The sequence below is a fragment of the Dreissena polymorpha genome, chromosome 3, assembly GCF_020536995.1.
Source record: "Dreissena polymorpha isolate Duluth1 chromosome 3, UMN_Dpol_1.0, whole genome shotgun sequence".
Lineage (NCBI taxonomy): Eukaryota > Metazoa > Mollusca > Bivalvia > Myida > Dreissenidae > Dreissena > Dreissena polymorpha.
Window position 1 is genome coordinate 78,376,982 of NC_068357.1, and position 27,737 is coordinate 78,404,718.

Sequence of the window (27,737 nt, forward strand, 5' to 3'; positions counted from 1 at the left end):
CAATTTTAGAAAAATATATTCGACACTGGAAAATCAAACAAAGGGCCATAATTCTGCCAAAGCTTATTGCAGCCAAACTTCCTTTTTTACAATCATCTAATCATTAAGGTATTTCAACTGAGAATTCAAAATTTCTCTTTTGACCTGATCCATCCAGTTGTTAAAGTCAGCGATTTTCCTTGTCCAATTGGGAAAAGTACCCGTACCGGTCCAATTGGGAAAAATCGAGTTGTGAAAACCTCAAAATTGGGAAAAATCGAGTCGTGAAATACTTTAAAATTGATAACCAAGTGTTTTCAAGCTGTCAATATTATATAAACCTAGGTTCAAGCTATAGAGCTGCAAAGGGAAACTAACTAAATGTTGCTTAAAGCGGGTATATACGATTTTATATATGTGTTTAATTGTAATATATTGATATAATATGTTACAATAACATATAATGGGCAAGAAAAATTATACAATAAAGCCGAATTTCATAAAATGCAGCAAAGACAAATTAGCGCCCCAAGCCGATTGTGACGTAAATATGTTCCTACAATAACCGAAGCATTCGTCTTTGTATTAGGATCAGAGTTAGTGTTTGTGTGTCGTATGAATAGATATCGTTGCAGGAATTCAAATAAACCGTTACACTAAGTTTAGATTCACATCGTACATGTATGGTATACATGCTGGCAAATTCGGCTGTACAGCCGTTTTCAATTTCAGAATTAAATATCTGGCTTATTTCGCATTTTTCGACACATGTTCTTCTTAACTTTTATTTTAATTTATAGTGAAATATATATATAATAAGTTTTTACACATTTTATATAAATTTATAAATATTTGACAAAATCGTATATACCCGCTTTAAAAAAAAATATAAAAAAAAAAAAATAAGTTTTTTTTGTTTTTTTTTTACCTTTTATTGGGAGTTTAAGGACAGCAATTGGGAAATTTGTATTTTTTTCGTAATTGGGAAAGTGCCGTTTACCGGTACTTTATAAAGAAGGAGGAAAATCGCTGAAAGTGTAGTTCAAAACAGCTGCTTCAGGACCTACGGACCTTTGGATGGACAAATGATGACAAAGCTACATGTAGTACAGGGCTTTTTTCCTGTTTTTGTGAAGCGACCTTGGCCCCCCCCCATTTTGTGAAAAAAAAATGAGTTGCACACTGTTCAAAATTGTGAAAAAATGAGTTGCAAACGTTCTAAAATTGTGAAAATTTGAGTCGCAAACTTCTTGAAAATGTGAAAATTGAGTCACCAACTTCTTAAAATTATGAAAATTTGAGTCGCGTATTTCCCACAATTGTGGCCATTCTCACAGAAGGAAAAAAAGCCCTGTAGTATCTAGCAGTACATCAACATTTAAAAACAACTGTTTGTTTCTCATTTCAGAGTAAGAACACATTTGAAGACAGCTTGGCGTTTAAATCTGTCTTCATACAGTGAACTCAGATATACTGTTTTGACAAGCAGATTAGACCATTTTATTCAAAATCGGCATTAAAGACAATCTCCAGGGGCATCAGTTGAGATATTACTGGTGAATTTGAAAGATTACAAGCAGAGGGGGTTATCCTTACAAACAAAGTTAAGATGTATTAAACATGATAAGCAATTAAGCCGGTTAAAAGTTTTGTTCCTTTTCTGTTTCTTCTTGTGCACACATAATACAATTTCCCCTTTTGGAGAAACAAACGTGTTTGTCACAAAACGCAACTAAAAACGCTTAAATATATGGCCTGAGTCCCTCTTGGCCGCCACTGCGGCCTTATAGTGAAATGACCCATGCTTTTTCTTTTACCAATAGTATACGAGGCTTTTCACAACTAGTTTTCTTGAGATACCTCCACTTTGAAGACAATACAGTGACTGAATTCTTGTGATAACAGGTGATTTTGTTTCCAAAATTGTAGCGTTTAATATTGTTATAAATACTGCTACATGAAACTTGTGAAATATCATGAATTGAAGTATAAATAAAAACGGTAAGGTAGATTTCTAGAGAGTAATAGGAGGGAGCTGTACCCTGCTAATTTTTGGTTCCCACCTTCTGCCCCTTTGGGATGGACAACAAAAAATATGAATATATGCCAAAATTCACATTTTCTCCTAATGTTAAATTACATATGAAACTCCTGTGCTAAAAACCTTTTATTGCATGCATTTTACTTGTGGATACCCTGGTCTGGATATAGCAAATTATAACAAGAGCACCGCCTTGCGGGTGCAGACCGCTCATCTATTTTCTTTTTAAAGGTGAAGGGACTCTCATTTTCAATCACAAAGGAGGGAGGGGTGGAGTGAAGAGCGGTGCATTGTGTGGGGGTGTGGACATTTATTACATTATCTTCCAAAAATGCGAAACAAAAAATTGAGGGGGGGGGGGGGGGGGGGGGGTTGGACGGTATTTCAAACATAAAATAATAAAAATAAATATTTGTGTTTTTTAACCGTTTCAAAAAAAAATTGGGGGGGGGGGGGGGGGTGAGGTGGGTGGGTATAGTGTGAGGGTGTGGTGGTAATTTGTGAGATGATCTTAAAAAAAAAAAAAAAAATTAGGGGGGGGGGGGGGGGGGGGTTGGACGGTATTTCAAACATAAAATAATAAAAATAAATATTTGTGTTTTTTAACCGTTTCAAAAAAAAAATTGGGGGGGGGGGGTGAGGTGGGTGGGTATAGTGTGAGGGTGTGTGGTGGTAATTTGTGAGATGATCTTAAAAAAAAAAAAAAAAAAAAAAAAATAGGGGGGGGGGGCACGGGCGATGGTTTGGGTGGAGTCTATTGTTCGGGGGGGGGTGGGGGGGGGATTCTTGGGTGCGATGGTTGGATGGTATTTCAAACATAAAATAATCAAAATACATAGTTTTGTTTTTTAACCGGGGGTATAGTGTGAGGGTGTGGTGGTTATTTGTGAGATGATATTAAAAAAAAAAAAAAATAGAGGGGGGGGCACGGGCGATGGTTTGGGTGGAGTCTATTGTTGTATGTCAGGTAAGAGTAGTTTTGTCAAAGTATCAATCATATCTAATCATAAATAAAGAAGTTATGGCAATTTTAGCGAAATTTAATAATTTGACCTTGAGAGTCAAGGTCATTCAAGGGTCAAGGTAAAATTCAACTTGCCAGGTAAAGTAACCTCATGATAGCATGAAAGTATTTGAAGTTTGAAAGCAATAGCCTTGATACTTAAGAAGTAAAGTGGATCGAAACAAAAAATTTAACCATATATTCAAAGTTACTAAGTCAAAAAAGGGCCATAATTCCGAAAAAATGACATCCAGAGTTATGCAACTTGTCCTTTTACTGTACCCTTATGATAGGTTGCGAGTGTTCCAAGTATGAAAGCAATATCTATAATACTTTAGGGGTAAAGTGGACCAAAACACAAAACTTAACCAAACTTTCAATTTTCTAAGTATAAAGGGCCCATAATTCCGTCCAAATGCCAGTCAGAGTTACATAACTTTGCCTGCACAGTCCCCTTACGATAGTTAGTAAGTGTTGCAAGTATGAAAGCAATAGCTTTGATACTTAAGGAATAAAATGGACCTAAACACAAAACTTAACCAAAATTTTCAATTTTCTAAGTATAAAAAGGGCACATAATTCTGTCAAAATGCACGCCAGAGTTATCTAACTTTGCCTGCCCAGTCCCCTCATGATAGTAAGTAAGTGTACCAAGTTTGAATGCAATCGCATTGATACTTTCTGAAAAAAGTGGACCTAAACGCAAAAGTTAACCAAAATTTTCAATTTTCTAAGTATAAAAAGGGCACATAATTCAGTCAAAATGCACGCCAGAGTTATCTAACTTTGCCTGCCCAGTCCCCTCATGATAGTAAGTAAGTGTACCAAGTTTGAATGCAATAGCATTGATACTTTCTGAGAAAAGTGGACCTAAATGCAAAACTTAACCGCACGCCGACGCCAAGGTGATGACAATAGCTCATAATTTTTTTTCAAAAAATAGACGAGCTAAAAACTCTAAGCTGTTGAATGTGTCTGAGATGAAGTAATAATTCTCAAATGCAGTAATAATTTTATTACCATAATAGGAAGGCAATATAAAGATATATTAAAACATTACAATAAAACATCTACATGTACAAGGTACTCACTTTTATTGTGTTTTGCTGTTATAATTAAGTTGGAATGACAGAAACTGATTCGGAATGACAAATATTTAAAGGTGTCAGTCTGAATGACTGACAGATTTTTCAAGATTTGACTACCGGGGTAAGTCTAACAAACAGTTGACCAATATGGGCTATGGTTTCAGATTTATTTATGACATCCTAGCTCTCTGCACATTACCTTTAAAATCCACTTCCCCATTACCGTCTGTGTCAAATATTTCTATAACTCTCTGTACAAGAGGATTCTGTTGCAATTCCGGCAATGACATGAACTCCTCTACACTCAATGCACCAGAATTGTCCAAATCCAACTTTCGAAAGCGCTTCCCTAATCGTTTTATTTCATCAGCATCAACTGAAAATAAAAAGGAAGAGTAAATATTCCTGGCTGCTTTGAACAGGCCTTTCCCAAGGATTTTGAACAGACACCAGGGGGACATACACCAAAGCAAAAACAAACATTTAAAACAAGAGATTGCCAAGCAATATGGTCCCCTACCGGTGAAACTGCACCATTGTTAGTATTTTTATATATTTGTTGCCATAGCAACCAGAATTCTTGTTGTACGAACACAATGAAATGATGTGCATAATCTCCATATTGCCATCTAACCATGTTTCAAGTTTCATGAAAAAATATGAAGAACTTTTAAAGTTATTGCAGGATCCAGAAAAGTGTGACAGACTGACAGACAGACTGACAGAGCGCAAACCTTAAGTCCCCTCTGGTTTCATCGGTAGGGGACAATAAGCTGCATTTTAAAAGGGTTTGTCCTCAAAGAAATGCTTTTTTCTCTCCCTGGTTTTGTTTAGGCTGGCCTGCTGTCACTTATTGGAATTTATTGCTTTGAAAGATTGATGTGGAATGTTTAGGCTGACAGCATAAAGATATAGAAATTTAGGCAATGCACATTGGCATCACTGTTAAAAGGCCCAAGAGAAAAGCCTGCTACCTAAAAATCAAGTGAGGCAAAACACTAATATAATAAAATAATAAAGTTAACAGTAACTTACAATTGGAACATAATTCCATAGGCAGAGAGTTTTCGTTCCCCTGAAAAGTACACAACAAATATTTAAAAATATATATTTCAAGCAAATACCATGGATATTTATTAATATTTCACAATGACAAAATTAATTACAGTACTAGTACTTTTTGTGGATTTCTGTGTTATAAACCATTATCCAAATAACTTTATTTGATACATTTTCTTACCTTAAATTAACAATCAGTTTTATTCAACTTTGCTTCTTTATATTAGCATTACTGCAAAATGGGGTAATAGATCACCCACTGATAAGAGATATTAGAGTATCGAATAATTAAGTCACATCACACAGCCTAAGCAGGGCTAGCGCTGGCCCAAAAAATGTTTGAGCCACCCAGATGAAGGGGTGTCCCCCCCCCCCGGAGATTTTTTTGGATCCTAGATTGTCTGTGGTGCGTCTTGGGCCTATTGCCAACCAGTTTTCGTTTGTTTCAAATAACAATTTATACTATAGATTTTTCATATTTCTTTTAATGACAACAAGCACATGTCACATATTATAATATACATCAAATCACAATTTTCATAGTAATAAAGATATTTTAATACAGCGCATTTTTAACAACATGATGAATGGCATGTAAAATACAAGCATACATTTCATTCACAAAATACATTGTTTTGCTGCTTTACTGCTTGCTGGCATCGACGGCATGAGTGTGATCTGAAAAAAAAATACATAGTCAATCTGCATATATACATATAGTTAGACTATAGCATTTCAAAGTAATTTCAAATTAAAGTTCCTCTCATCTTCAAAATCTTACCTTTAGACTTTGCATGTTTCGTCACCGAGTCTTTTTTCAGGATATTGCAACCTACAGTGAACGTGTTGGAATTCTGCACCTTAATGCATAGGTCACAGTACATTGATTTTGATTCATTCTCAAAGCGAAGCCAATTATTATCAACTTTCCATGACTCTTGGAATGCTCTAGTTTTTGTGTTTTAATTATTTTGTTTGTTTGTTCAGACTCATTTTCGTCCAAAGGACGCTTTAAGGTTAAAGAAGTCATGTTAGCGACTGTACAGACAAAGTGGTATCTTCCATTTATATAGTAGACGACATGAATTAGTCTTCCTATGCGTTACAAATTCGTAACTTTAATTAAATTTTAATTGCAATTAAACCGCGCGTGTTTTTCACGTTTTCCTTTGATTAAAATACGCCGCTGTTAGTTATCAGAGTGTGTGAGTAAAACGATCAAATTATTAATGAACACCTTTTCATTTCAATCGAAAATCGGCAGAAAGTTGTAACATCAACGACATAGAACTAATTATTTAATTATCACTCTTTAATTTGGATCGATAGTCAGCTTGGAAACAATTAATTTATTGTCACGCTTATTTTCATTTTTAATCTTATAATACGACATTTGCGACCATCCGCTATTTTGTTTGCAGACGACAATATTAACTGTGTATTCATAGCTCCACCCATTATTACGTTTCATTCAACAACGTCATTTCATGTGTAAGCCAGCTCAGTTTTGATTGGCCAGCTACCATGTGCACTTCAATAACAATAAGGTCAAGCGATGTCTCGATACAGGTGCAGACCGGTTTTCGTTCACTGTTCAAATTGCGAATACTTTCATTGAAACAAAGAGAAAAATATAGAAAACCAGTTTCGGGTTAAAATGGCGGCTGTTTTCAATGAAATTTTACGAGATTTTAGCATTTTCGCAAATCGGATTTTTCTTGAGCCAAATTCTCAATATTTTCGCAAATGGCTCAAGTGGCGAACGACAGCGCGAGCCCTGAGCCTAAGCCATGCATGCTAACACAGATGCACCACGAGAAATTCTCAGGTAACTTTCCAGTCACCAAACTGAGCAGTTCAGCGTCCTATCAGTAACAAGAATGCGTACAAGGGCAGGGTTAACTGGCGATCATTATTATTTATTGACGTCAGTCTTGAAGTTAGCTTTAATCACAGATTGATTTACAAGGAATCACAATAAAAAAAATTAATGTAATATCCAACAGTAATTGAACAGTAAATGAAACATGGTGTCGGGTATCATCATCACACCTTTTTACAGTAAAAAATTACTTAAACAACAAATGTTCCTTAATAAGAGAAGTTAAATGCAAATGATGATCAATTACAGGGTCATTACTTATGGTGAGTAAGTTGTGAAAACAATTCACGTTACAAATTGCATGTGGTAACAATTTAATTTCAGTACAAGTATATTTCATCATGTCCATTTATAGAACTGAATTACACAATTCTTCTAAAGCCACGTGGTAATATTATTTAAGTCCCTTAAAGGCTTTGTATGCATCTGCACCATTCACTTTACATAATGGGGGGATTGCCATGTAAAACACATGTTTTAATATGTCAGCGCAAAATTGTTGGTGTTAAGTTCCACGCATGGAATGCTTGCGTGTCAAAACAGAATGTGCGCCGTAACTATGTGTAAATACGCAAATAATAAATAAAATTAAAGATGCTCATGAGAATGGTTGCTAACTTGCGGGTCGCCCTAACTTGCTTACTAGAAATTAACAACATGTTTTCTCAATTTAATGGCATTCTTATTCATTTTGAATAAGTTTTCACCAAATTAAACATAATAACACTCTTATTCAAAGCAAGAAATACATTAATCGCTGACAAATTCCAAACTGATAAATGTTGACATATCTCCTGGAACCGCCAGAAATGCCAGTGTCACTTATCAAATTCTGAGGTTTTGTTTATTTTATACATTTTCTAACAATTATTCAAATATTATTGTCCATTACTAAACGATAACAAACAGTAAACAGAGTAGTATTTGTGTGATTTGTGTAAAATTAAATCACGTGTGTATCTCAAAAACTCATCTAATCATACCATTTTCGATGAAAATTAGATGCTAAAATTACTCCTGTAACTGCAGTCACATCCGGGTTCTTTCGTAAGTCGATTTCCTTTGCGCAAGATCGGAAGCAAATTCCACTTCCTTTTAGAACCGGTGTAATGGCGACTGGAGTGAGTATACGTTGAAAGGATATTAAAATCCATGTAAATCGGTGTAAATATGCAGTGACAGTTTTTATAAATACATTTTCCATAATTAAATTTATGTATAGTAAGTATGCAATAAATTATCTCGTGGTTTATTTCAGACATTGTACACTTACCCAGGCAATTTCAGGGCATTCAAAGCCCTGATTGCTGCAGAATACAGTGGAGCCAAAGTGACAGTGGATACAACATTCAAGTTTGGAGAAACAAACAAATCAAAGGCATTCCTGGATAAATTTCCATTGGGAAAGGTATCTAAAATATCTTAGAACATACATCTTCGTGACTTTGCTTTTGTTTGTTTGACAGCTTTGACTTAACTGACGCAAGCTCTGGAAATCGGCACAGTTCTTATTCAAACCATCTTTACAAACTTGCTTTGAGTCTAATGTAAGGTCTACATATTAAACACTATGCAGTTTAGTCCTCTTCATTAATTTTCCACATAAATTGCAAAGTGAGGCAGACAACTGTGCTAGGGTAAACACAACACTCATGTATTTGATTTATTTTTAAGACAATTCCTGTACTTTTTCCCTGATTCTAATGGAACAATCTGCTTTCAAATCACGAGAATAGGTAATCTGAAGATATACACATGTTCATTGGGTATACCCCTTCCCCATTGGATGCCAAATTTATAAAATCTTTAACAGTAACGTGGCGAAATTTTATTTGAACAAATTACCAATGTTTGTGTTTTTGCAATTCTTGAGCACTTGCGTGTCAATGTATTCAAAAGATTTTAAATTGTAAAAATGAGTTACAACAAAGTTTAATTACTTTTTCAGTCTGTACATATGTTCAGTGAATCGAATTTGCGAAGTTTTGTTGGTCTTATGCCTATTGCAATTAAGTACTCGCGTTTTTCGGATGTGATGTCTTGATACCAGGTAAACAAACAATGTGCGTAGTGGATGTAATTTACAGATGTACATGTATGTGGAACTTTTGGCTCTGCATGGTTAAACACGCTGTAAATAAACTATTTTGGCATGGATATAACTGGCATTAAATAAATCTTTAAAGGTAAATCGTGTATTGCAGCATTGTTTGCATTAATTCAGAAATTGTTATACTTGTTTCCTGTACTGCTTCCTGTACTGCTCGAAACAAGGTAATAGGAGGATACATTTGCTTACTTTTATATTGCTTAAAATACTTAAGCATCCAATCCATGAAAGTAAAAAAAATACAGACCAAGTGAAAGGTTTGTTTTGTCAATGAAAATAGGGAAGCATTAAAGTACCCATCATCTTGACTTCTTTTGGAATATGACGTATTTTGGTGAATACTAATATGAAATGGAAACCCAAACATCTAACGTCAGCCTTGATGCAGGGGTGGCGAAATCTCAAAAAACTATACTTGTCCACGGACAACCATTTAGGAAATTTAACTTGTCCGTTGCTGAACTACACTTGTCCGTCAATGTTTATATAAATTATACACGCATTTATTGATTAATGTAAAACAATGTGGAATATACCAAAATGAGTATGATTTGCTAGTTTTGTTTATAGTTGTATTTAAATAGTACATTTATTACAGCAGTATATTATAAACAATATAAAGACTTTCTAAAACTTTTAATCTTGCAAAGCTATTGTTATTAAAACATGTGTTGAACATAAGTACACCGTAATCTTAACAAATTAAACTAGTCCAATATGTGGACCTCATCAGACTGAGGCTCCGCATTGGTAGCAATTTGATTATCATCAGCTGGTAACCATTGAAAATCTGTGAGCCAAGTTTCTTGAAAAGTTCTGGTGCGTTTACTTAGATCATATTTTTTATCATAATCTTTCTTAGTTTTTTTGGGAGGTGGACTGCTCAAAGCTTCGGGTTTCTGCTCCGTTGTTGAAGATTTAAAAAAACTAAATGTTCCAATTTTACCATTAAAGTCATTTTAAATAACAAGGTAGACCGTGTTTTGATTACCTTACTTTGATACTTTTTATTTCCGTCTGATTGTAAAAATAAAGAAACCAGTCTGTACACTGTCTAACAGTCGGGCAAAATGTTTAAAATGCGGCATGCTCCTGGTCTCTTATAGAATAAGGGAGATCACTGCGCAGGGGAGTGCCCGTATTTTAGCTTGATTGCTCCACAAATAGCACTGGCAATGTAATCGCATGTCAACATCCGGTTTTGTAAAACTTAATTACGGCTTTAATACAATGTATTTTTTTGTATTACTGGACCCGACTTTTAAAAAACTTGTTGTCCACGGACAACTTAATTGAAAAAAATCAGTTGCCCAGACAAGCAAATGTACGACTCGGGCAACTCGGACATTTGATTTCGCCACCCCTGTGATGTACAAAGTTTGTAATTGATTTCAGGGCTTTCCACAGGCCATTTAACGATCCCTCGCCGGGGCGCTTGAATTTCTAAATCAGAGTCCCCGGGCGCTTGAAATTTTTCGATCTGTGTATTTTTCAGTAAAAGAAAGTGGAGATTGTCAAAAACATCAAGGTTTGAGATTGTCAAAAACATCAAGGTTTCTCTTATCAATGTATCAATATTCCCTGTTTAAAAAAGAGCACTCGGTTCCTATTTTCACAAGTAATCGCCATAAACACCACAGTGGGTAATGGATAATCCACTGATAAGAGAATAGCATGAAGGGCGTATCGATTATTCTAGCAACATTACACAGTCATTTAAATGCTGACATTGAAGGATGTATCAGGTAACTTTCCAGTCGTCAAACTGTGATGTTCATCGTCCAATCAGTTACGCGAATGCTTATGAGGGCGGGGTTAACTATCAACCATTATTTTTGATTGACGTCTAGCACGAAGAAAGAGTTCATCGCAGCTTGATTAGCAAGAAGTTGTACCATTTACGTAATATAAAACCGGTAACTAGTACAGTACAGTACATTAAAGACGGTTTCGGGCTTCATCATCACACCTTTTTACTGTAAATAAGTGTTACCTTTGACTCATAATTAATACGAGAAATTAATTGCAAGTGGTAAACAATTAATTACTTATAGCGAGTAAGTTGTGCAAATAACCTACGGTTACAATTATGCGATAACAATTTAATTGCAGTACATGTATATTTCATTATGTCCATCTATAGAACTGATTCACCTTGTTTTTCTGTCATGTATTCGACACTTAATGCGCTTAAACAAATTTTCGATGAATTTATTACGCACACTTGTAAATGTTTCGTCAGATAATCGATACTTAGAAGACTAATGATGGCAACTGGCCGTAATCCTCGTGGACAACGTGAATTTCATGCATAACTCCGTCAAAACATTTATTTGACTCGTAAAGTGTTTCAACAAATTATCGTTGAATTCATAAGGCAACTGTAAATATTTGTTGAAATCTCAAATGGGAATAATTAAATTTGTTATCCGAAACCCATTCATGTAAGTCTATGTTAACGTGTTTTTAATCGGAAACACACTTCCGAATGTAAATGTTACCGCAATGTTAAAATATTTTTGCTTCAAATTAGTAGTGAAAATTTATTGTGTGTCGAATCTTTTTCTCAATTAAAAAGAGCGCGAAAATTATTCAGTACAACGTCGCGTCATTTGCATGAAGCATGCGTGTATTTAGCGTGTTAACAAGCACACAACACGTAAGGGGATTGACGCATGTCAGGGTTTTTTTCCTTCTTTGGGACCCGCCGAAAATCGGCCCTTTCCCCTCGGATTTTTTTTCCCCTCAGCTGGTAAATTTTCCCCTAGATTTCATTTTCCCCTCACATAAAAAAAAAAAATTTTTTTTTTTTTTTTTTTTTACCTTTTTATATATAAGTTAACCTGATCCACTGTAGAAACTAGAAAAATATTGCATAATTAAATTATCTGTTGCCTTGAATTTGTTTTAAAAACAGTAAAATATGTTACATTGATTATTTTAGACTTTCCTTATTTTCCCCAAAATCCGGCTTTTCGCAGATTTTTCCCCCAAAATTCAACGTTTCGCGCGATTTTTTCCCCTCAAAAAAGGCCAGGCCCTTTCCCCAAAATCAGATAAAAACCCCTGCATGTTCAGAGGCAATATTTCATCAAATCTTTAAATTATCATTAAAAACTTAGTTGATACTATAGAAAAATGGCAAGTTTTGTGTTAAAGAAATCATTGAGAGCTTTTATCGAAAATATTAACCAGAAAAAGATATATAAAAACGGAATAAACGGGATTATTTGGTAATAAATAGAAACTTGAAAAGTAGTAAGTATACGGTAATAGAGTCGGGTTGAAACGGAAGTATTAAGGAATCGTTCGAGTCGGGATTTTACTATCTGTGCGGGAAAGTTTTAAAACAATTAAAGATTATATATATTTTATGACAGGTGATTTTCTTGAAGAGTCATAGCGCACCAAATGACGTCTTTTAACGCTGTTTTTTCTTTGAGTTATAATGCAACACAGAACGTGAATCGACACGTTAAATTAAAAAAAAGATCGTCGGGAGGGGTCCTATCAGCCCTGGGGCACCTGAAAAAAATCCTGTGGAAAGCACTGATTGATTTACAAACAAAGTATCATTATGTAGCAAAAACATTTTTTTTTTTAATTGCCTTAACTCTGACACAAAGTGTAAACAATGATTTTCGCACCCAACATTTACCTTTGAAATGAGTGAAGGTCGCAGGAAAGGAAACCATTTTCATATCACCCTTTGCTATTTCAGGTTCCTGCTTTTGAGTCAAAGAATGGTGACTGCATTTTTGAGAGCAACGCTATTGCTCACTATGGTATGGTTGTTGACAACACTCAAAACATCAATCATTGTTCTGGCAGGGTCGCAACCTTGCAATTTAATCACATACTTTTTTAATTGCCACAGAAAAGTTGGTCTAGGTTCAGTTATGGAAATTCAAGGTACAAATAACAGCTGTCTGATTATTGAATCAAATATAAAGCTACCATCCAAGCCAATCAATAACGTACAAGATTCAAGATATTTCTCTGCACTGAAGAGGTTTTTTTTCTTAAATGGCAAATAGGTTCAGGTTGAGTATATACATTAATTAGGATATGATCTTCTTGTAAACAAACACAACTTTTAAAACCCAGCTTTAGTAATAGAACTAAGTTGGTTTCATGCTGGCCATGGTAATAAAATTGATCACAATTTAGGTTATCTGAAAGAACCAAAAAGTACATGGCCGCAAATTTGATATAAAGACAACTGAACAAGAATTTCCAACATTCTATTTTAAATTGTAAGCTTAAAGAGTTCGGTTTGCTTTTGTATGATTGTAAAAAATAAAAGAGACTTATGTTATTATGATGTTACTTTGTTTCTTTACACGCACTAAAGTTATACGTTTATTTTAAGAATATTAAGTTGAAGTTTATTAGTTAATATCTCATAAGTATAGAAAATGTCACAATTTTCATGAGTTGTGAGACAGTATTTAAACCTTTTTAGAAACCTTGCCAGAACAGTGATTAATATTTTCAAGGAAAAATTGTGTTGCAACTTTGGATACTAATAAGTAATTAATGACTAATTAATGTTAAATTAGGCAATGACACTTGTAGTGTTTCATTGTTTATGCCCCCTGAAAAGCGGTGCATTGTTCTAGCTCCGTTTATCATTATAAGTATATCTGTCATATTGTCATTCTGCTCATTTTGGTTTCTGCTCCCTAACTAATTATTTTTTTGTAACCATATTTTGAAAACTAAGAAGAGTTATATACTTGAAGCTTCAGAAAAATATTTAGGAATTGAAAAGCTGGGACTTGGGGATTTGAATGTTTTGAAACCGTGTTGTTGTTTGTTTTAAAGAAACCAACTTGGGCCCTCAATTATTTCAAGTCAGATTTGATTTTGACAGTAGCAAACAGTATAAAGCAACTAAGACTCGAGAACAGATCACCTGTCCATGTGACGATGTATTGGGCATACTGAAAAAGACGCGTATTCCGTGGTAATTAATATTGCTATATTGTGTGGTAATTTCAGTCGGCAATGAACAGTTGCTAGGCAAGTCCCATACAGATGCAGCTCTAGTCCAACAGTGGATCAACTTTGGAGACAATGAGATCCTGCCAGCGTCATGCACCTGGGTCTTCCCATGCCTTGGTATCACACAGTTCAACAAACAGGTACTGGTTCCTACTTACATGCTATAGAGATTAGCATGTTCTTTCATGCTATTGGATTGTTGTTGTTGTTTTATATAAAAACACGACTTTTTAACAATTAGTTTGTGAAATATAATGCAATTTACTGTTCAACAAACGGGTCCTAGTTCCAAATAATATGATCTAGAGATTGGCTTGATGTTCATGCAATTAGCTTGTGTGTGTGTGTTTTAACACAATTTGTTAACATCTATGAAATGTTATGCATTTTATTTGATATGTTTGTTTTCATTCAATGTGAATGAGTTTATAGGTTTGTTTAAATTCAAAATAAAGTCGTGTACTAAAGCTAACAATTAACCAAAAATGTTACAATTTGGACTGTTATTATTGATTATTGTTAGTTTCGACGCACATACAAATTAAGCAGTTTAAATGCAAAATTGAATAATTGCAAAAAATATCAAAACAAGGCCGTAGATCAATGTTTTTATTTGCATGTAGTATCTGTAATTTAAAATAATATGTGTTATTTGGTAAAACATTCTCAAAAACTGCTGCAACATCCCTAAATGGGTTACTGTCAAAATTAGAGTTGTCTAATAAAAGGTTTTTTGATGCAGACTGCATAGTGCACACATGTCATTATGTTGTGAGTAAATTGTTCTTACCTTCTGAATAAGGCATGGTTGTTGACTTTGTCTCAGCTGTGTAAGAAATGAAGGGACAGGAAAGTGTCCAGTCACAGATTGATGGCAAGTTTTCAGACTGTCATTATTGCTGCTTGAACAAACACATGTAGTATCAAATTAAATGTGGTTTGCACAGACACTAGTCTAGTCTTGCATCAATTCAAAATTGTTTAAACCTTCTGAATAAGGCATGGTTGTTGACTTTGTCTCAGCTGTGTAAGAAGTGAAGGGACATTAAAGTGTCCAGTCAAAGATTGGTGGCAAGTTTTCAGACTGTCATTATTGCTGATTGAACAAACACTTGTGGTATAATGGAAAATGATGTTTTCACAGCAGTCATCAATAAAAAGTGTACTTACCTCCTGAATAAGGCATGGTTGTTGACTTTGTCTCAGTTGTGTAAGAAATGAAGGGACAGGAAAGTGTCCAGTCACACATTGATGGCAAGTTTTCAGACTGTCATTGTTGCTGATTGAACAAACAATTGCGGTATAAATCGAAATGACGTTTGCACACTAGTCTTGCATCAATTTAAAATTGTTAAAACCTTCTGCTTAAGGCATGGTTGTTTACTTTGTCTAAGCAGTGTAAGAAATGAAGGGACATTAAAGTGCCCAGTCACATATTGATGGCAAGTTTTCAGACTTTCATTATTGCTGATTGAACTAACACTTGGTATAATGCTAAATGATGTTTTCACAGCAGTCATCAATTAAAAGTGAACTTACCTTCTGAATAAGGCATGGTTGTTGACTTTGTCTCAGCAGTGTAAGAAATGAAGAGACATTAAAGTGCCCAGTCACATATTGATGGCAAGATTTCCGACTGTCATTATTGCTGATTGAACAAACACTTGTGGTATAATGCTCTATGTTGTTTGCACGCAGTAATCAATACAAAAATTGTTCTTACCATCTGAATAAGGTATGATTGCAATCTCCACACAGAGTTGTCGTTCCTTGCTCTCACAATCTCTGCAATCGCAAGAAAATCCTACCATGTACACTACGCGGCCCGTGATTTTTGCCTAAATCACCGATCACCGCGTTTGGGCCAACGTGGCAAATTGCGATGATTCGCCGCAAATCACGGTGATTCACCGTGATAACACTCTACGGGTGATTCGTGTTGATTCCGCCGTGATTTTACTGCGACCATCTCGCAATAAACATCAGCTGTTGAATCATCGCAAAACACCGCGAATCGCCGTGGTTGGCGTTGACTACTATATTTATATTTCAACTTATTAACTAATGTCATTATTATTGACGATCACATTTTATCGCGAACATGTATTCCAATATGAAAGTAAACACCGTACTTGCTGTATGTCGAATCCTGATTTCCAAACAATATCTTTATTTGTTGAAATAACAATTGTACAGTACGGCTCACGCAAAACCAACAAAGTTCGCGGCTACAGATTCTTTTGTTCTCGAAGTTTCTCTGCAGCCACAACGAGTATTCACTCTGAATCATGCCGAGGCACTCGGCGATAATTCGCCGATAAAAGAAACAGGTACAGATAATAACCTGATATTTTCTTCTACGCGATTGTTTTATCATTTCGTCAGCTTATCTGCATACTTCATACAATTACCATCGGATGTCATATGTCAATGATTTAGTAGGTCAGTAACCATATCGAAAAAATTTACATAGTTTAATCTCGGAAACGAGACTTGCTTTAAACGTTGAAATAAACGATATATATTTTCATAAAACTTGCTAAAATACACAGAGGACACAAATATAAAAAATGTCGACCATTTGAATAAAATCAAATGGTTTATTTGTAAAATGAATACTTTCACTTCGTCCCGATTTTCAGAAAATGACTTTTACATGTGCATCTAAATTCAAATTTACACATTGCTTCAGATGATGTACGCGTCTCCAATCCTGATTGGGCTGCTAGATCTATTTAATAAAATAGTAGCGTGTAAAATTCATTTGATGGAACAATAGTAAACGTTTGTCTTTACTATTTCTCGAGCAATGTTGAACGGCATATACTTTTGAAAATGGAAGCCGTGATCATTCGGAATTATCGTTATTTTAAATGTTTCAAACATAGTTTGTTACACTTAAAATTAGGCGGTGAATCGTTTGATTTGGTGGCATTCTGTTTCATTTCGGACCTCGTGCAATTTTTCAGTTCATATTCTCTGTGCTTTATTACTCGAACTTGTTAGTTTTTGACCACGTGCTACTGAAAGTAACCATCGGGCTGTGTATTATGGTCCGTGGAAGTTGCTTGGACCCGTGTTGATGATCCCTAAATGTTAGATAAGCATGTGCACTATCGATTAAGTTGGTAAGTACAAAAGTTCTACTGAAAACCGCCGACTACGTCTTTGTTTTATTATCCAAACAAGCCCCGAACATCTGTGTATTACCAGAAACAAACTTAAGATAAGCACGTGTCGTCTGTCAAAACAATGATTGTATAGCTGTTAACATATTGAAGTAGCTCACACATTTAATTCCCATATATGCTCTCGGAAACAGACTTGCATAAAACATTTAAAATAACGATATTTATTTTCATAAGAATTGCTAATATATATATATAAGTTTGACAATTTCAATAAACAGATATTGGTTTATTTTCACAATATTAACTCCCTTTCTCGATTCCCAGAAAATGACGTGTACATGTTGCATTAAATCTAAACTTAAATTAATTTGTTTATTGGTCGTTGAAGAATATTATGAACTGTAATCGACATTTGTGTGTAGTCAGTATACAATGCAATAATTGTTTCAATAACGAAGGAACTGAAACAGCGTAACGGTTACAAGACAGCGTGTTTTAATTATATTTTATTTAGAGGAAATGTCAATGCCAAGTATTTCGCGAGGTACCCCGGTAATTAAGTTGAAATTCACAACAAAACTTTTAATGGAAATTAAAATTAATGATATCAATGTTTTACCCATTATGAAATGTTTATTTACAAATAAATACACACGCCAATTTTCGCGCGCTTTTTATCAGAACAAAAAAATTAATTTAATTCACTTGCACTATGTATTTGTGGATAGAATTTGTAACCGAAAATAGCTGTACACGACGCGTGCAAACCGTGTCAGGTGATTTACGCATGTACAATACAACTGATCTGATTGGGCGCTTATTTCATCAAATCTTTAAATAGAAACATATGCCGAAATTCATTTGATAATTTGCAACGTTTGTGTATGATATTCTTTGGGACTCTTATTGTCAATATTAACCAGAATTCGCTTTTAAAATGGAAATCTGGCATATGTGGGATTATCCAGTAATGGATAAAGACGGAAGAAGTTGCATGTATGTGATTGAGACAGTTGAAACATATGTATAGGGGAATCGAGAGACTCGGAAAAATATGATCAGTTATGAGTTCTTCATGGCTTCAAACTGTTAATTGCATAATCAAAAATGCAATTATCACTCCTCCAGGTGCGGTATCATACAGCTAGGTGCGAAAACTGTTTTGTTTTATACGCAGCATTTAAAAAGACAAAAAAAAACTGTCGGGGACATGGGTGTGAAATACATGTTGACATTTTAAAAAGGATACTCAATTATATCTGCTAACAATGCTAATAATCCCATATTGCTATAATCTCTGTGAAGATTATAAATGTACATGTCACGTAGGAAAATCGTTCTTCACCACGTTGACCGGGAACGCGGTGAATCATCGCGGAGATTATATTTATCGCATTTGCGGTGATCATGCTCGACCTTGCGTGATGAACCACGCGAGATTGCGGTGATTTTTCACCCAAAATAAATAATGACCACCGCGTGTCGGTGATTTAGGCAAAAATCGCGGGCCGCGTAGTGTATTATATGATTAAAAGTAGTTTAATTTTCTTTTATATTTTAAAAATCGTGTAGAAGTTTATGTTCATAATACAAAATAAATAACCTGAATTAAAAAATATAATCTAACAACGGTACAATTATTGTACCACGTGGCTAGGCTAGCATCACGTGTTGGTTATGAAGGCAGGGATTTGATCCCGCTATGCTGGTTCCAGTCAAATCTCTGCCTGGAGGTTGGTATGATTGTTGACTTTGTCTCAGTTGTGTAAAAAATGAAGGGACATTTATGTGTCCAGTCAAAGATTGATGGCAAGAGTTCAGAATGCCATTATTGCTGATTCAAAAAACAGACTGTCATATAATTCTTAATGAAGTTTGCACACTTAAGTCATCAAACTCAAAATTGTTTAAAGCTTCTGAATAAGGCATGGTTATTGACTTTGTCTCAGATGTGTAAGAAATGAAGGAACATTTAAGTGTCCAGTCAAAGATTGGTGGCAAGTTTTCAGACTGTCATTATTGCTGATTGAACAAACACTTGTGGTATAAAATTAAATGTGGTTTGCACACTAGTCATGCATCAATTCAAAATTGTTTAAACCTTCTGAATAAGGCATGGTTGTTGACTTTGTCTCAGCTGTGTAAGAAACGAAGGTACATTAAAGTGCCCAGTCACAGATTGATGGCAAGTTTTCAGACTGTCATTATTGCTGATTGAACAAACACTTGTGGTATATATTGTTTGCACAGCAGTCATCAATAAAAAATTGTTTAAACCTTCTGAATAAGGCATGGTTGTTGACTAGGTCTCAGTTGTGTAAGAAATGAAGGGACATTAAAGTGTCCAGTCAAAGATTGGTGGCAAGTTTTCAGACTGTCATTATTGCTGATTGAACAAACACTTGTGGTATAGCTTTAATGTGGTTTGCACACTAGTCTGGCATCAATTCAAAATTGTTTAAACCTTCTGAATAAGGCATGGTTGTTGACTTTGTCTCAGCTGTGTAAGAAATGAAGGGACATTAAAGTGCTCAGTCACAAATTGATGGCAAGTTTTCAGACTGTCATTTTTGCTGATTGAACAAACACTTGTGGTATAGATTTAATGTGGTTTGCACACTAGTCTGGCATCAATTCAAAATTGTTTAAACCTTCTGAATAAGGCATGGTTGTTGACTTTGTCTCAGCTGTGTAAGAAATGAAGGGACATTAAAGTGCCCAGTCACAAATTGATGGCAAGTTTTCAGACTGTCATTATTGCTGATTGAACAAACACTTGTGGTATAGATTTAATGTGGTTTGCACACTAGTCTGGCATCAATTCAAAATTGTTTAAACCTTCTGAATAAGGCATGGTTGTTGACTTTGTCTCAGCTGTGTAAGAAATGAAGGGACATTAAAGTGCCCAGTCACAAATTGATGGCAAGTTTTCAGACTGTCATTTTTGCTGATTGACCAAACACTTGTGGTATAATGCCAGGCTTTTTCCGCTCCATTTTGGGAATACGCCACACTGGAATTTTGGGAATTTCGCGTCGTGAAAACACCCATTTTGGGAAAAAAATTATTCGCAAAATTGGCTCAATTGGGAAAAATTATTGCATGTAAATAGTGTTTCTTATATTTCAAAGAAGCCGTTAACTGGTAAATAACGACTATTTTGATAACTTATTATTAAAATTTTACAAAGTATTATTAACATGTGAGATAAGTGCAGGTTTTTTAATCTGAATTTGGGGAAAAGGCCTGACCTTTTTTGAGGTAAAAAAAAAGGTGCGAAGCGCCGGATTTTGAGGAAAATAAGGAAAGTCTTAAATAATCATTAACATATTTTACAGTTTTTAAAACAAATTCAAGGCAACAGATAATTTAATTATGCAACACTTTCTATTTTCTACACCGGATCAGGTTAACTTATATATTTTCAGTTAAAAAAAAAAAATTTTTTTTTTTTTTTTTTTTTTTTTTGGAATTGCAGTCTTCGAATTAGCCTATAAGCCCGAAGCCCGTGTCGATTCTTGGGTCAGTCGGTCGATCCTAAATGCTTATAAAATAGCCCGATCGGTCGATTAAATATTTGAGCGTCATATCAATAACCTGATTTATACGCGTTTTTAAGAAGCACGTTTAAATTTGCTATTTGAATGCCTAAAATGACGTTAAACGTTTTAAAGCATGCGGCCGCCATTTTTTTAAACTGTCGTGTAAACATCCGGGTATGTTGCTATTTAAAGTAATGATGCAATTGACGCCCAATCAAGATGAGGTTATTCAAACTGAACATGTGTAGATCACGTTCCGGGATGTTCGCGCATCGGGAACTTCGTAATGTTTTAAAATAATGACCAAATAGAAGCTTATTTAATTTTAGAAGCGTTTTCCGAAAATGTATTTATAATTCATGAAAAATGGACAAGCAATTTTTCAATAAAAATAAAAGAGTCTGTAAGGGATATTGTACGCATTGGGTTAAAACAAATTGATCCTCATTACAGTAAGGTTTCCATGTGTTTTAATCAATTATTTTTGCGTATTAGAATAAGTTTTTTCAATGTAGTATTAATAATTGTAGTACTTTCGTTTATTCTGTAATCTGACGTTCTGCTACGTGACCTATTTTGCTACTTATAATCTGTTTACGAATATACAATACTTTTCACGGTTGACACATGCTTATCAAAACATCGGGAGTAAATTAAAGAAGCAGACTTTGTCACTTGGTAGATTGGGCAATTAACACACCCAGTGGCCTGTTGTTCTGAAGCCAAATGCCGACAATTCAGAAATTCACCGGCGATTGTCCTAGTAATAATACGATAATAATCTGTTATTTTAATAGGCTGATGTATTTTTGAAGTTCTTCGAATTTTTTTTTAAACATGATAATAATTTGATTTGCTTTAAAATATAACCAAACACTGGTCAAACTGATTAATGGAATCATTGAATGAGAACATGTGTAATAATAAAGTTACAATAAACAGCATAATAATCTGGTGCATTTTGTATAAAATGCATTTCAAAATGAAACATTATACCCTTTATTACTGTAATCACATGCATCTGTTTTTACTAATGGAAGTAAATTTTATGATTGTTAATAACTATTTTGGTGTTCCTGGCCAAAAAAGTCATAAAATTTAAATTGACCCCCTCGGGCTATTGAACATGTCTTCGGGCTATTAAAAATTCCATCTTATTAGCCCGAAGGGCTATTTGGCTAAAATATTTAGCGTGAAGACTGGAATTGGGAATTTTTTTTTTCAATTGGGAAAAAAACAGCCAGATTTGCATTGGGAATGGGGCCGAATTTCGGACCCGTGGCATAGGGCGGAAAAAGCCTGAATGCTTAATGTTGTTTGCACACCAGTCATCAATAAAAAGTGTTCTTACCTCCTGAATAAGGCATGGTTGCTGACTAGGTCTCAGCTGTGTAAGAAATGAAGGTACATTAAAGTGCCCAGTCACATATTGATGGCAAGTTTTCAATGTCATTATTGCTGATTGAATAAACACTTGGCTTTTAATATTAAATGTGTTTTGCACACTAGTCTTGCAACAAATTAAAATTGTTTAAACCTTCTGAATAAGGCATGGTTGTTGACTTTGTCTCAGCTGTGTAAGAAATGAAGGGACAGGAAAGTGTCAAGTCACACATCGATGGCAAGTTTTTCAGCTGTTATCATGGATGACTAAACATATAGCAAAGTCTATTATATGTGTTATTAACTTGTGTGTTTCTTTGTTTTTATGCCCCCGGATCAAAAGATCGGGGGTATATTATTTTTGGCATGTCTGTCTGTCTGTCATTGTGTCAGTCAGTCATTGTATGTGTGTGTCACAAACTTTAACCTTGGTTAAAGTTTTATAACTTTTGCAATATTGAAGATAGCAACTTCATATTTGGCATGCATGTGTATCTCATGGAGCTGCACATTTTGAGTGGTGAAAAGTCAAGGTCAAGGTAATCCTTCAAGGTCAAAGGTCAAAAATCATTGTATTTTTCGTTCCTAAAACTTTAACCTTAGTTAAAGTTTGATCATAACTTTTTGAATATTGACTTGATATTTGGCATGCATGTGTATCTCATGGAGCTGCACATTTTTAGTGGCTAAAGGTCATGGTCATCGTTCAAGGTCAAAGGTAAAATTTATGTCTTCAAAGCGGCGTCTGTCCGTCCTGGCCACTATCTCCTCCTACACTATAACTACTAGAACCTTGAAACTTACACACATGGTAGCTATGAGCATATGTGCGACCCTGCACTATTTGGAAATTTGATCTGACCCCTGGGTCAAAAGTTATTGGGGTTGGGGTGGGGCCGGGTCAGAGGTTTTCACTCATGTTTAGCTCACCTGAGCACAACGTGCTCATGGTGAGCTTTTGTGATCGCCTTTTGTCCGTTGTGCGACGTCAACATTTGCCTTGTTCACTCTCTAAGAGGCCACATTTATTGTCCAATCTTCATGAAATTTGGTCAGAAGATTGGTTTCAATGATATCTTGGATGAGTTCGAAAATGGTTACGTTTGCTTGAAAAACATGGCTGCCAAGGGGCGGGGCATTTTTCCTTATATGGCTATAGCAAAATCTTGTTAACACTCTAGAGGCCACATTTATTGTCCGATCCTCATGAAACTTGGTCAGAAGATTCATCCCAATGATATCTTGGACGAGTTCGAAAATGATGTCGGTTGGTTGAAAAACATGGCCGCCAGGGGGCGGGGCATTTTTCCTTATATGGCTATAGTAAAACCTTGTTAACACTCTAGAGGCCACATTTATCTTCCGATCTTCATGAAACTTGCTCAGATGATTTGTCCCAATGATATCTTTGATGCGTTCAAAAATGGTAACCTTGTCTTGAAAAACATGGCTGCCAAGGGGCGGGGCATTTTTCCCTAAATGGCTATATATGGCTATAGTCAAATCTTGTTAACTTTCTAGTTTGCTCAATCTTCATGAAATTTGGTCAGAACATTTGTTTCCATTGTAGTAAAGTTTGGTTTTATTATGTCAATATTATGTGACATTAATTGTATTATGTAATTTTTCATTACACAGAATTTTCATAGTTAACATAACTGTTTTAGTCATTAACACTTATGATAAGCCTTTCAACTAAGAGATAACTGAAAGAAAGACAACATGTACATGATTTTGCAGTATTTATGCAGTATTTATCTCCCTTGTTTAACCTGGTTCAGTAATCTATTTTAAGTTCTGCTCTGGAATTTGGGAAGATATTGATCATTGATAAATGCACTGTTCTGAGGGAAAATTGACTACTCTGCCATTGAACTCTTCTGAACTGTATAAAATAAGCTGTTTTGGCTGATTTAAACACCTCTTGATGCTTTCTTAAAAAGTTAACAGCTCTTGAAAAAGGTTGGAATTTAAAATAATTAAACGCTAAATTATTTTTAACACCAACATCAAGACATTGTGGCATTATTTTCTAAATTATTTTTCTTATTTAGATTATTTTTATTTGGCATTTTCTAAGTTAGAAAGACTCTATTCTATTTCAATAACTTTAGTAAATTTTTCTTATTATGCCCCCCTTCGAAGAAGAGGGGGTATATTGTTTTGCACATGTCGGTCTGTCTGTAATCCTAAATCTATAATTATCAGTCCAATGAAACATCATCATTTGAGTAGAATAAAGTGGATCAGTAAAAATATTATCAGAATATGAGTTTATGTCCCCCACTGTAGTAGTGGCGGACATATTGTTTTTGCCCTGTCTGTTGGTTGATCTGTTGGTTGGTTGGTCTGTTGGTTGGTTGGTTTGCGCCAACTTTAACATTTTGCAATTGCTTTTGCTATATTGAAGATAGCAACTTCATATTTGGCATGCATGTGTATCTCATGAAGCTGCACATTTTGAGTGGTGAAAGGTCAAGGTCATCCTTCAAGGTCAGAGGTCAAATATATGTGGCCAAAATCGCTCATTTTATGAATACTTTTGCAATATTGAAGATAGCGACTTCATATTTGGCATGCATGTGTATCTCATGGAGCTGCACATTTTGAGTGGTGAAAGGTCAAGGTCATCCTTCAAGGTCAGAAGTCAAATATATGTGGCCCAAATCGCTTATTTTATGAATACTTTTGCAATATTGAAGATAGCAACTTGATATTTGGCATGCATGTGTATCTCATGGAGCTGCACATTTTGAGTGGTGAAAGGTCAAGGTCATCCTTCAAGGTCAGAGGTCAAATATATGTGGCTCAAATCGCTTATTTTATGAATACATTGCAATATTGAAGATAGCAACTTGATATTTGGCATGCATGTGTATCTCATGGAGCTGCACATTTTGAGTGGTGAAAGGTCAAGGTCATCCTTCAAGGTCAAATATATGGGTCAAAATTGCTCATGTTATGTCACTTCTGCAATATTGAAGCTAACAATTATATATTTTTTTGTATATTTTGTATATTAAATAGTGTGTTAATGTTTAATTTTGTTGATTAATATAAATATTAGCAGGACCGGGGGGGGGGGGGGTAATACACTATTATATCTGTCTTATATACAGGGGAAACAAATGCAATAAGTTAAAATTTCATGTTAAATAAATAGAGGATATTTGTTCATGTCAGTGTGAGATCATTTGTTATTTTTTTCATTGTCCCTTGACATATTGCTTTTATATTTTGCATACTTGTTTACCAACATCACCCCAACCTATAAACAAGAGCAGACATCTCTATCAAGCATTTTGTCATAATTATTGCCCCTTTTATACTTAGAATATGCATATTATTGATAAATCTATGTTAAAGTTTGCGTACTACCCCAAATATTTCCTATATCCTTTGACATATTGCTTTTATATGTTGCATACTTTCTTACCAACATGACCCCAACCTATAAACAAGAGCAGAAAACTGTATCAAGCATTTTGAAATAATTATGGCCCGTTTTACACTTAGATAATTGAACATTTTGCTTAAATTGCCATAACTTCTTTATTTATGATCACATTTTATTACGCGTGGGGATACACGTCGGCCTCTGCCGCGCCATTTCTAGTTAAGACATGACTTTACTGAGTACACCATGCATGTATTTTAGACATGACTTTACTGAGTACACCATGCACGTATTTTAGACATGACTTTACTGAGTACACCATGCATGTATTTTAGACATGACTTTACTGAGTACACCATGCATGTATTTGATACATGACCATACTGAGTGCACCATGCATGTATTTATCCCCACGCTTTTTTAAAAGCGTGGGGATATTGTGGTTATCTCCGCCGTCCTTCCGTCCTGGCCACTATCTCCTCCTACACTATTAGCACTAGAACCTTGAAATTTACACACATGGTAGCTATGAGCATATGTGCAACCCTGCACTATTTGGAATTTTGATGTGACCCCTGGGTCAAAAGTAATGGGGGTTGGGGTGGGGCCGGGTCAGAGATTTTCACTCATTGTTTTAGGTTATTTTACATTAACTTCTTCTTTTCTACACCGATTTACTTTAAATTGATTCTGAACCTCTCTTATGACAATACGGTCAATCTCAACTATGCATGGCCCCATTACCAACCCTTGGGCGCCCCGCCCACATAGACAACACCCACCCAAAATTGCCTTACTATAATTTCTTCATTTCTACACCGATTCACTTCAAATTGTTACCAACCCTGGGGCGCTCCTGGGTCAAACATGTGGCGTGGGGATACGCGTCGGCCTCTGCCGCTCAATTTCTAGTTTAGACATGACTTTACTGAGTACTCTGTGCATGTGTTTGAAACATGACAATACCAAGTGCACCATGCATGTATTTTAGACATGACTTTACTGAGTCACCTTGCATTTGTTTGCAGGACATGACATTACTTAGTACACCGTGTGTATATGCATGTGTTACAGGAAACAGACAAGGCCAAGGAGCAGATTCAGAAGGCCCTGGGGGTGCTCAACTCATACCTGACCACACGCACCTTCCTGGTCGGGGAGAGGATCAGCCAGGCAGACATCACAGTGGCGTGTGACCTACTCCTAGCCTACCAATATGTACGAACTAGATTCTATGATTAGATACATTAAGTTGGTGACAAATATTGATTATTATGCAATCCTGGAGGAATTATAGGGTGTACTGGAGCCACAATCAATTTCTGTTAACCTGTAGACTTAAAATTGTGCTACAAAGTACATTCACACTTTTAATGTTCAACATTCAATTTTCATGCCTTACTCCTTATCATATGATGTTGTGAATATGCAATTTGTATTAGCTTTTATCAACTTTGCTTAAGTTACTCAGTCTTTAGCTCTTCGGAGCATGAAATGGTCATGGCACTTTATGGTCAGCCATTCTGATCGTTACATCCGTCGTAACAATCATACATTCGCCATGTGGCATCAACATTTAGCTTCACCTTTTTTTTTTGTTATCACACTAGATGACGCATTTTTCATCCAATCTTGATAAAACATGCTGGGAATGATAAATCTTGAAAATATCTATGCCAAGTTCCAATCTGGTTTATGTGTGTCAAAAAACTAGATCACCATGTCAAATCTATAAAAAACAAACTCATTGTAGAGTCCACATTTATGACAAAATCTTGATTTAACTTGGTCTGTATGTCTATCTTAACAATATCTAGGCCCAGTTCCAATATGGGCCATTTGCATCTGAAAACTAGGTCACCGGGTAAAATCCTAGATAAACCTTCTAGCTATAGATACCCCATTTGTACTCCATCCTGATGAAACATTGTCAGACTGTCTATCTTCAAAAGATATAGAACTAGTTTAAATCTGGGGCATTCTTGTCCCATAAACTAGGTAATTAGGTCAAGTTGTCTCTAGTCCCTTTGTGTTTTTATGCCCCCTTTCAAAGAAAGAAGGGTATATAGTTTTCGCACTGTCAGTCTGTCACACTTTTCGTGTCCGCTCTCTAAT

General features: G+C 35.3%; 2 protein-coding genes across 5 annotated transcripts in view; one reads left to right on the forward strand and one right to left on the reverse strand.

The window, feature by feature from the left end:
* The window catches only part of LOC127874870 (calcineurin subunit B type 1), a 163,087-nt gene extending 154,945 nt beyond the window's left edge, over positions 1-8,142 (reverse strand). For all 4 annotated transcript variants that reach the window (XR_008047137.1, XR_008047138.1, XM_052419537.1 and 1 more), the window contains exons 1-3: positions 8,036-8,142; positions 5,147-5,186; positions 4,311-4,487 (exon numbers count right to left, since the gene is read on the reverse strand). Coding sequence is in view for 2 of the 4 variants with exons in the window: in XM_052419537.1 (XP_052275497.1) it covers positions 4,311-4,487; positions 5,147-5,186; positions 8,036-8,038 (220 nt within the window). In the remaining 2 variants the exon portion in view is untranslated. The remainder of the gene's footprint in view (positions 1-4,310; positions 4,488-5,146; positions 5,187-8,035) is intronic.
* The window catches only part of LOC127874863 (elongation factor 1-gamma-like), a 30,685-nt gene continuing 11,016 nt past the window's right edge, over positions 8,069-27,737 (forward strand). The window contains exons 1-5 of the mRNA XM_052419524.1: positions 8,069-8,173; positions 8,311-8,460; positions 12,884-12,947; positions 14,167-14,309; positions 26,697-26,840. Of these exons, the coding sequence (XP_052275484.1) occupies positions 8,162-8,173; positions 8,311-8,460; positions 12,884-12,947; positions 14,167-14,309; positions 26,697-26,840 (513 nt within the window). The 5' untranslated portion in view covers positions 8,069-8,161. The remainder of the gene's footprint in view (positions 8,174-8,310; positions 8,461-12,883; positions 12,948-14,166; positions 14,310-26,696; positions 26,841-27,737) is intronic.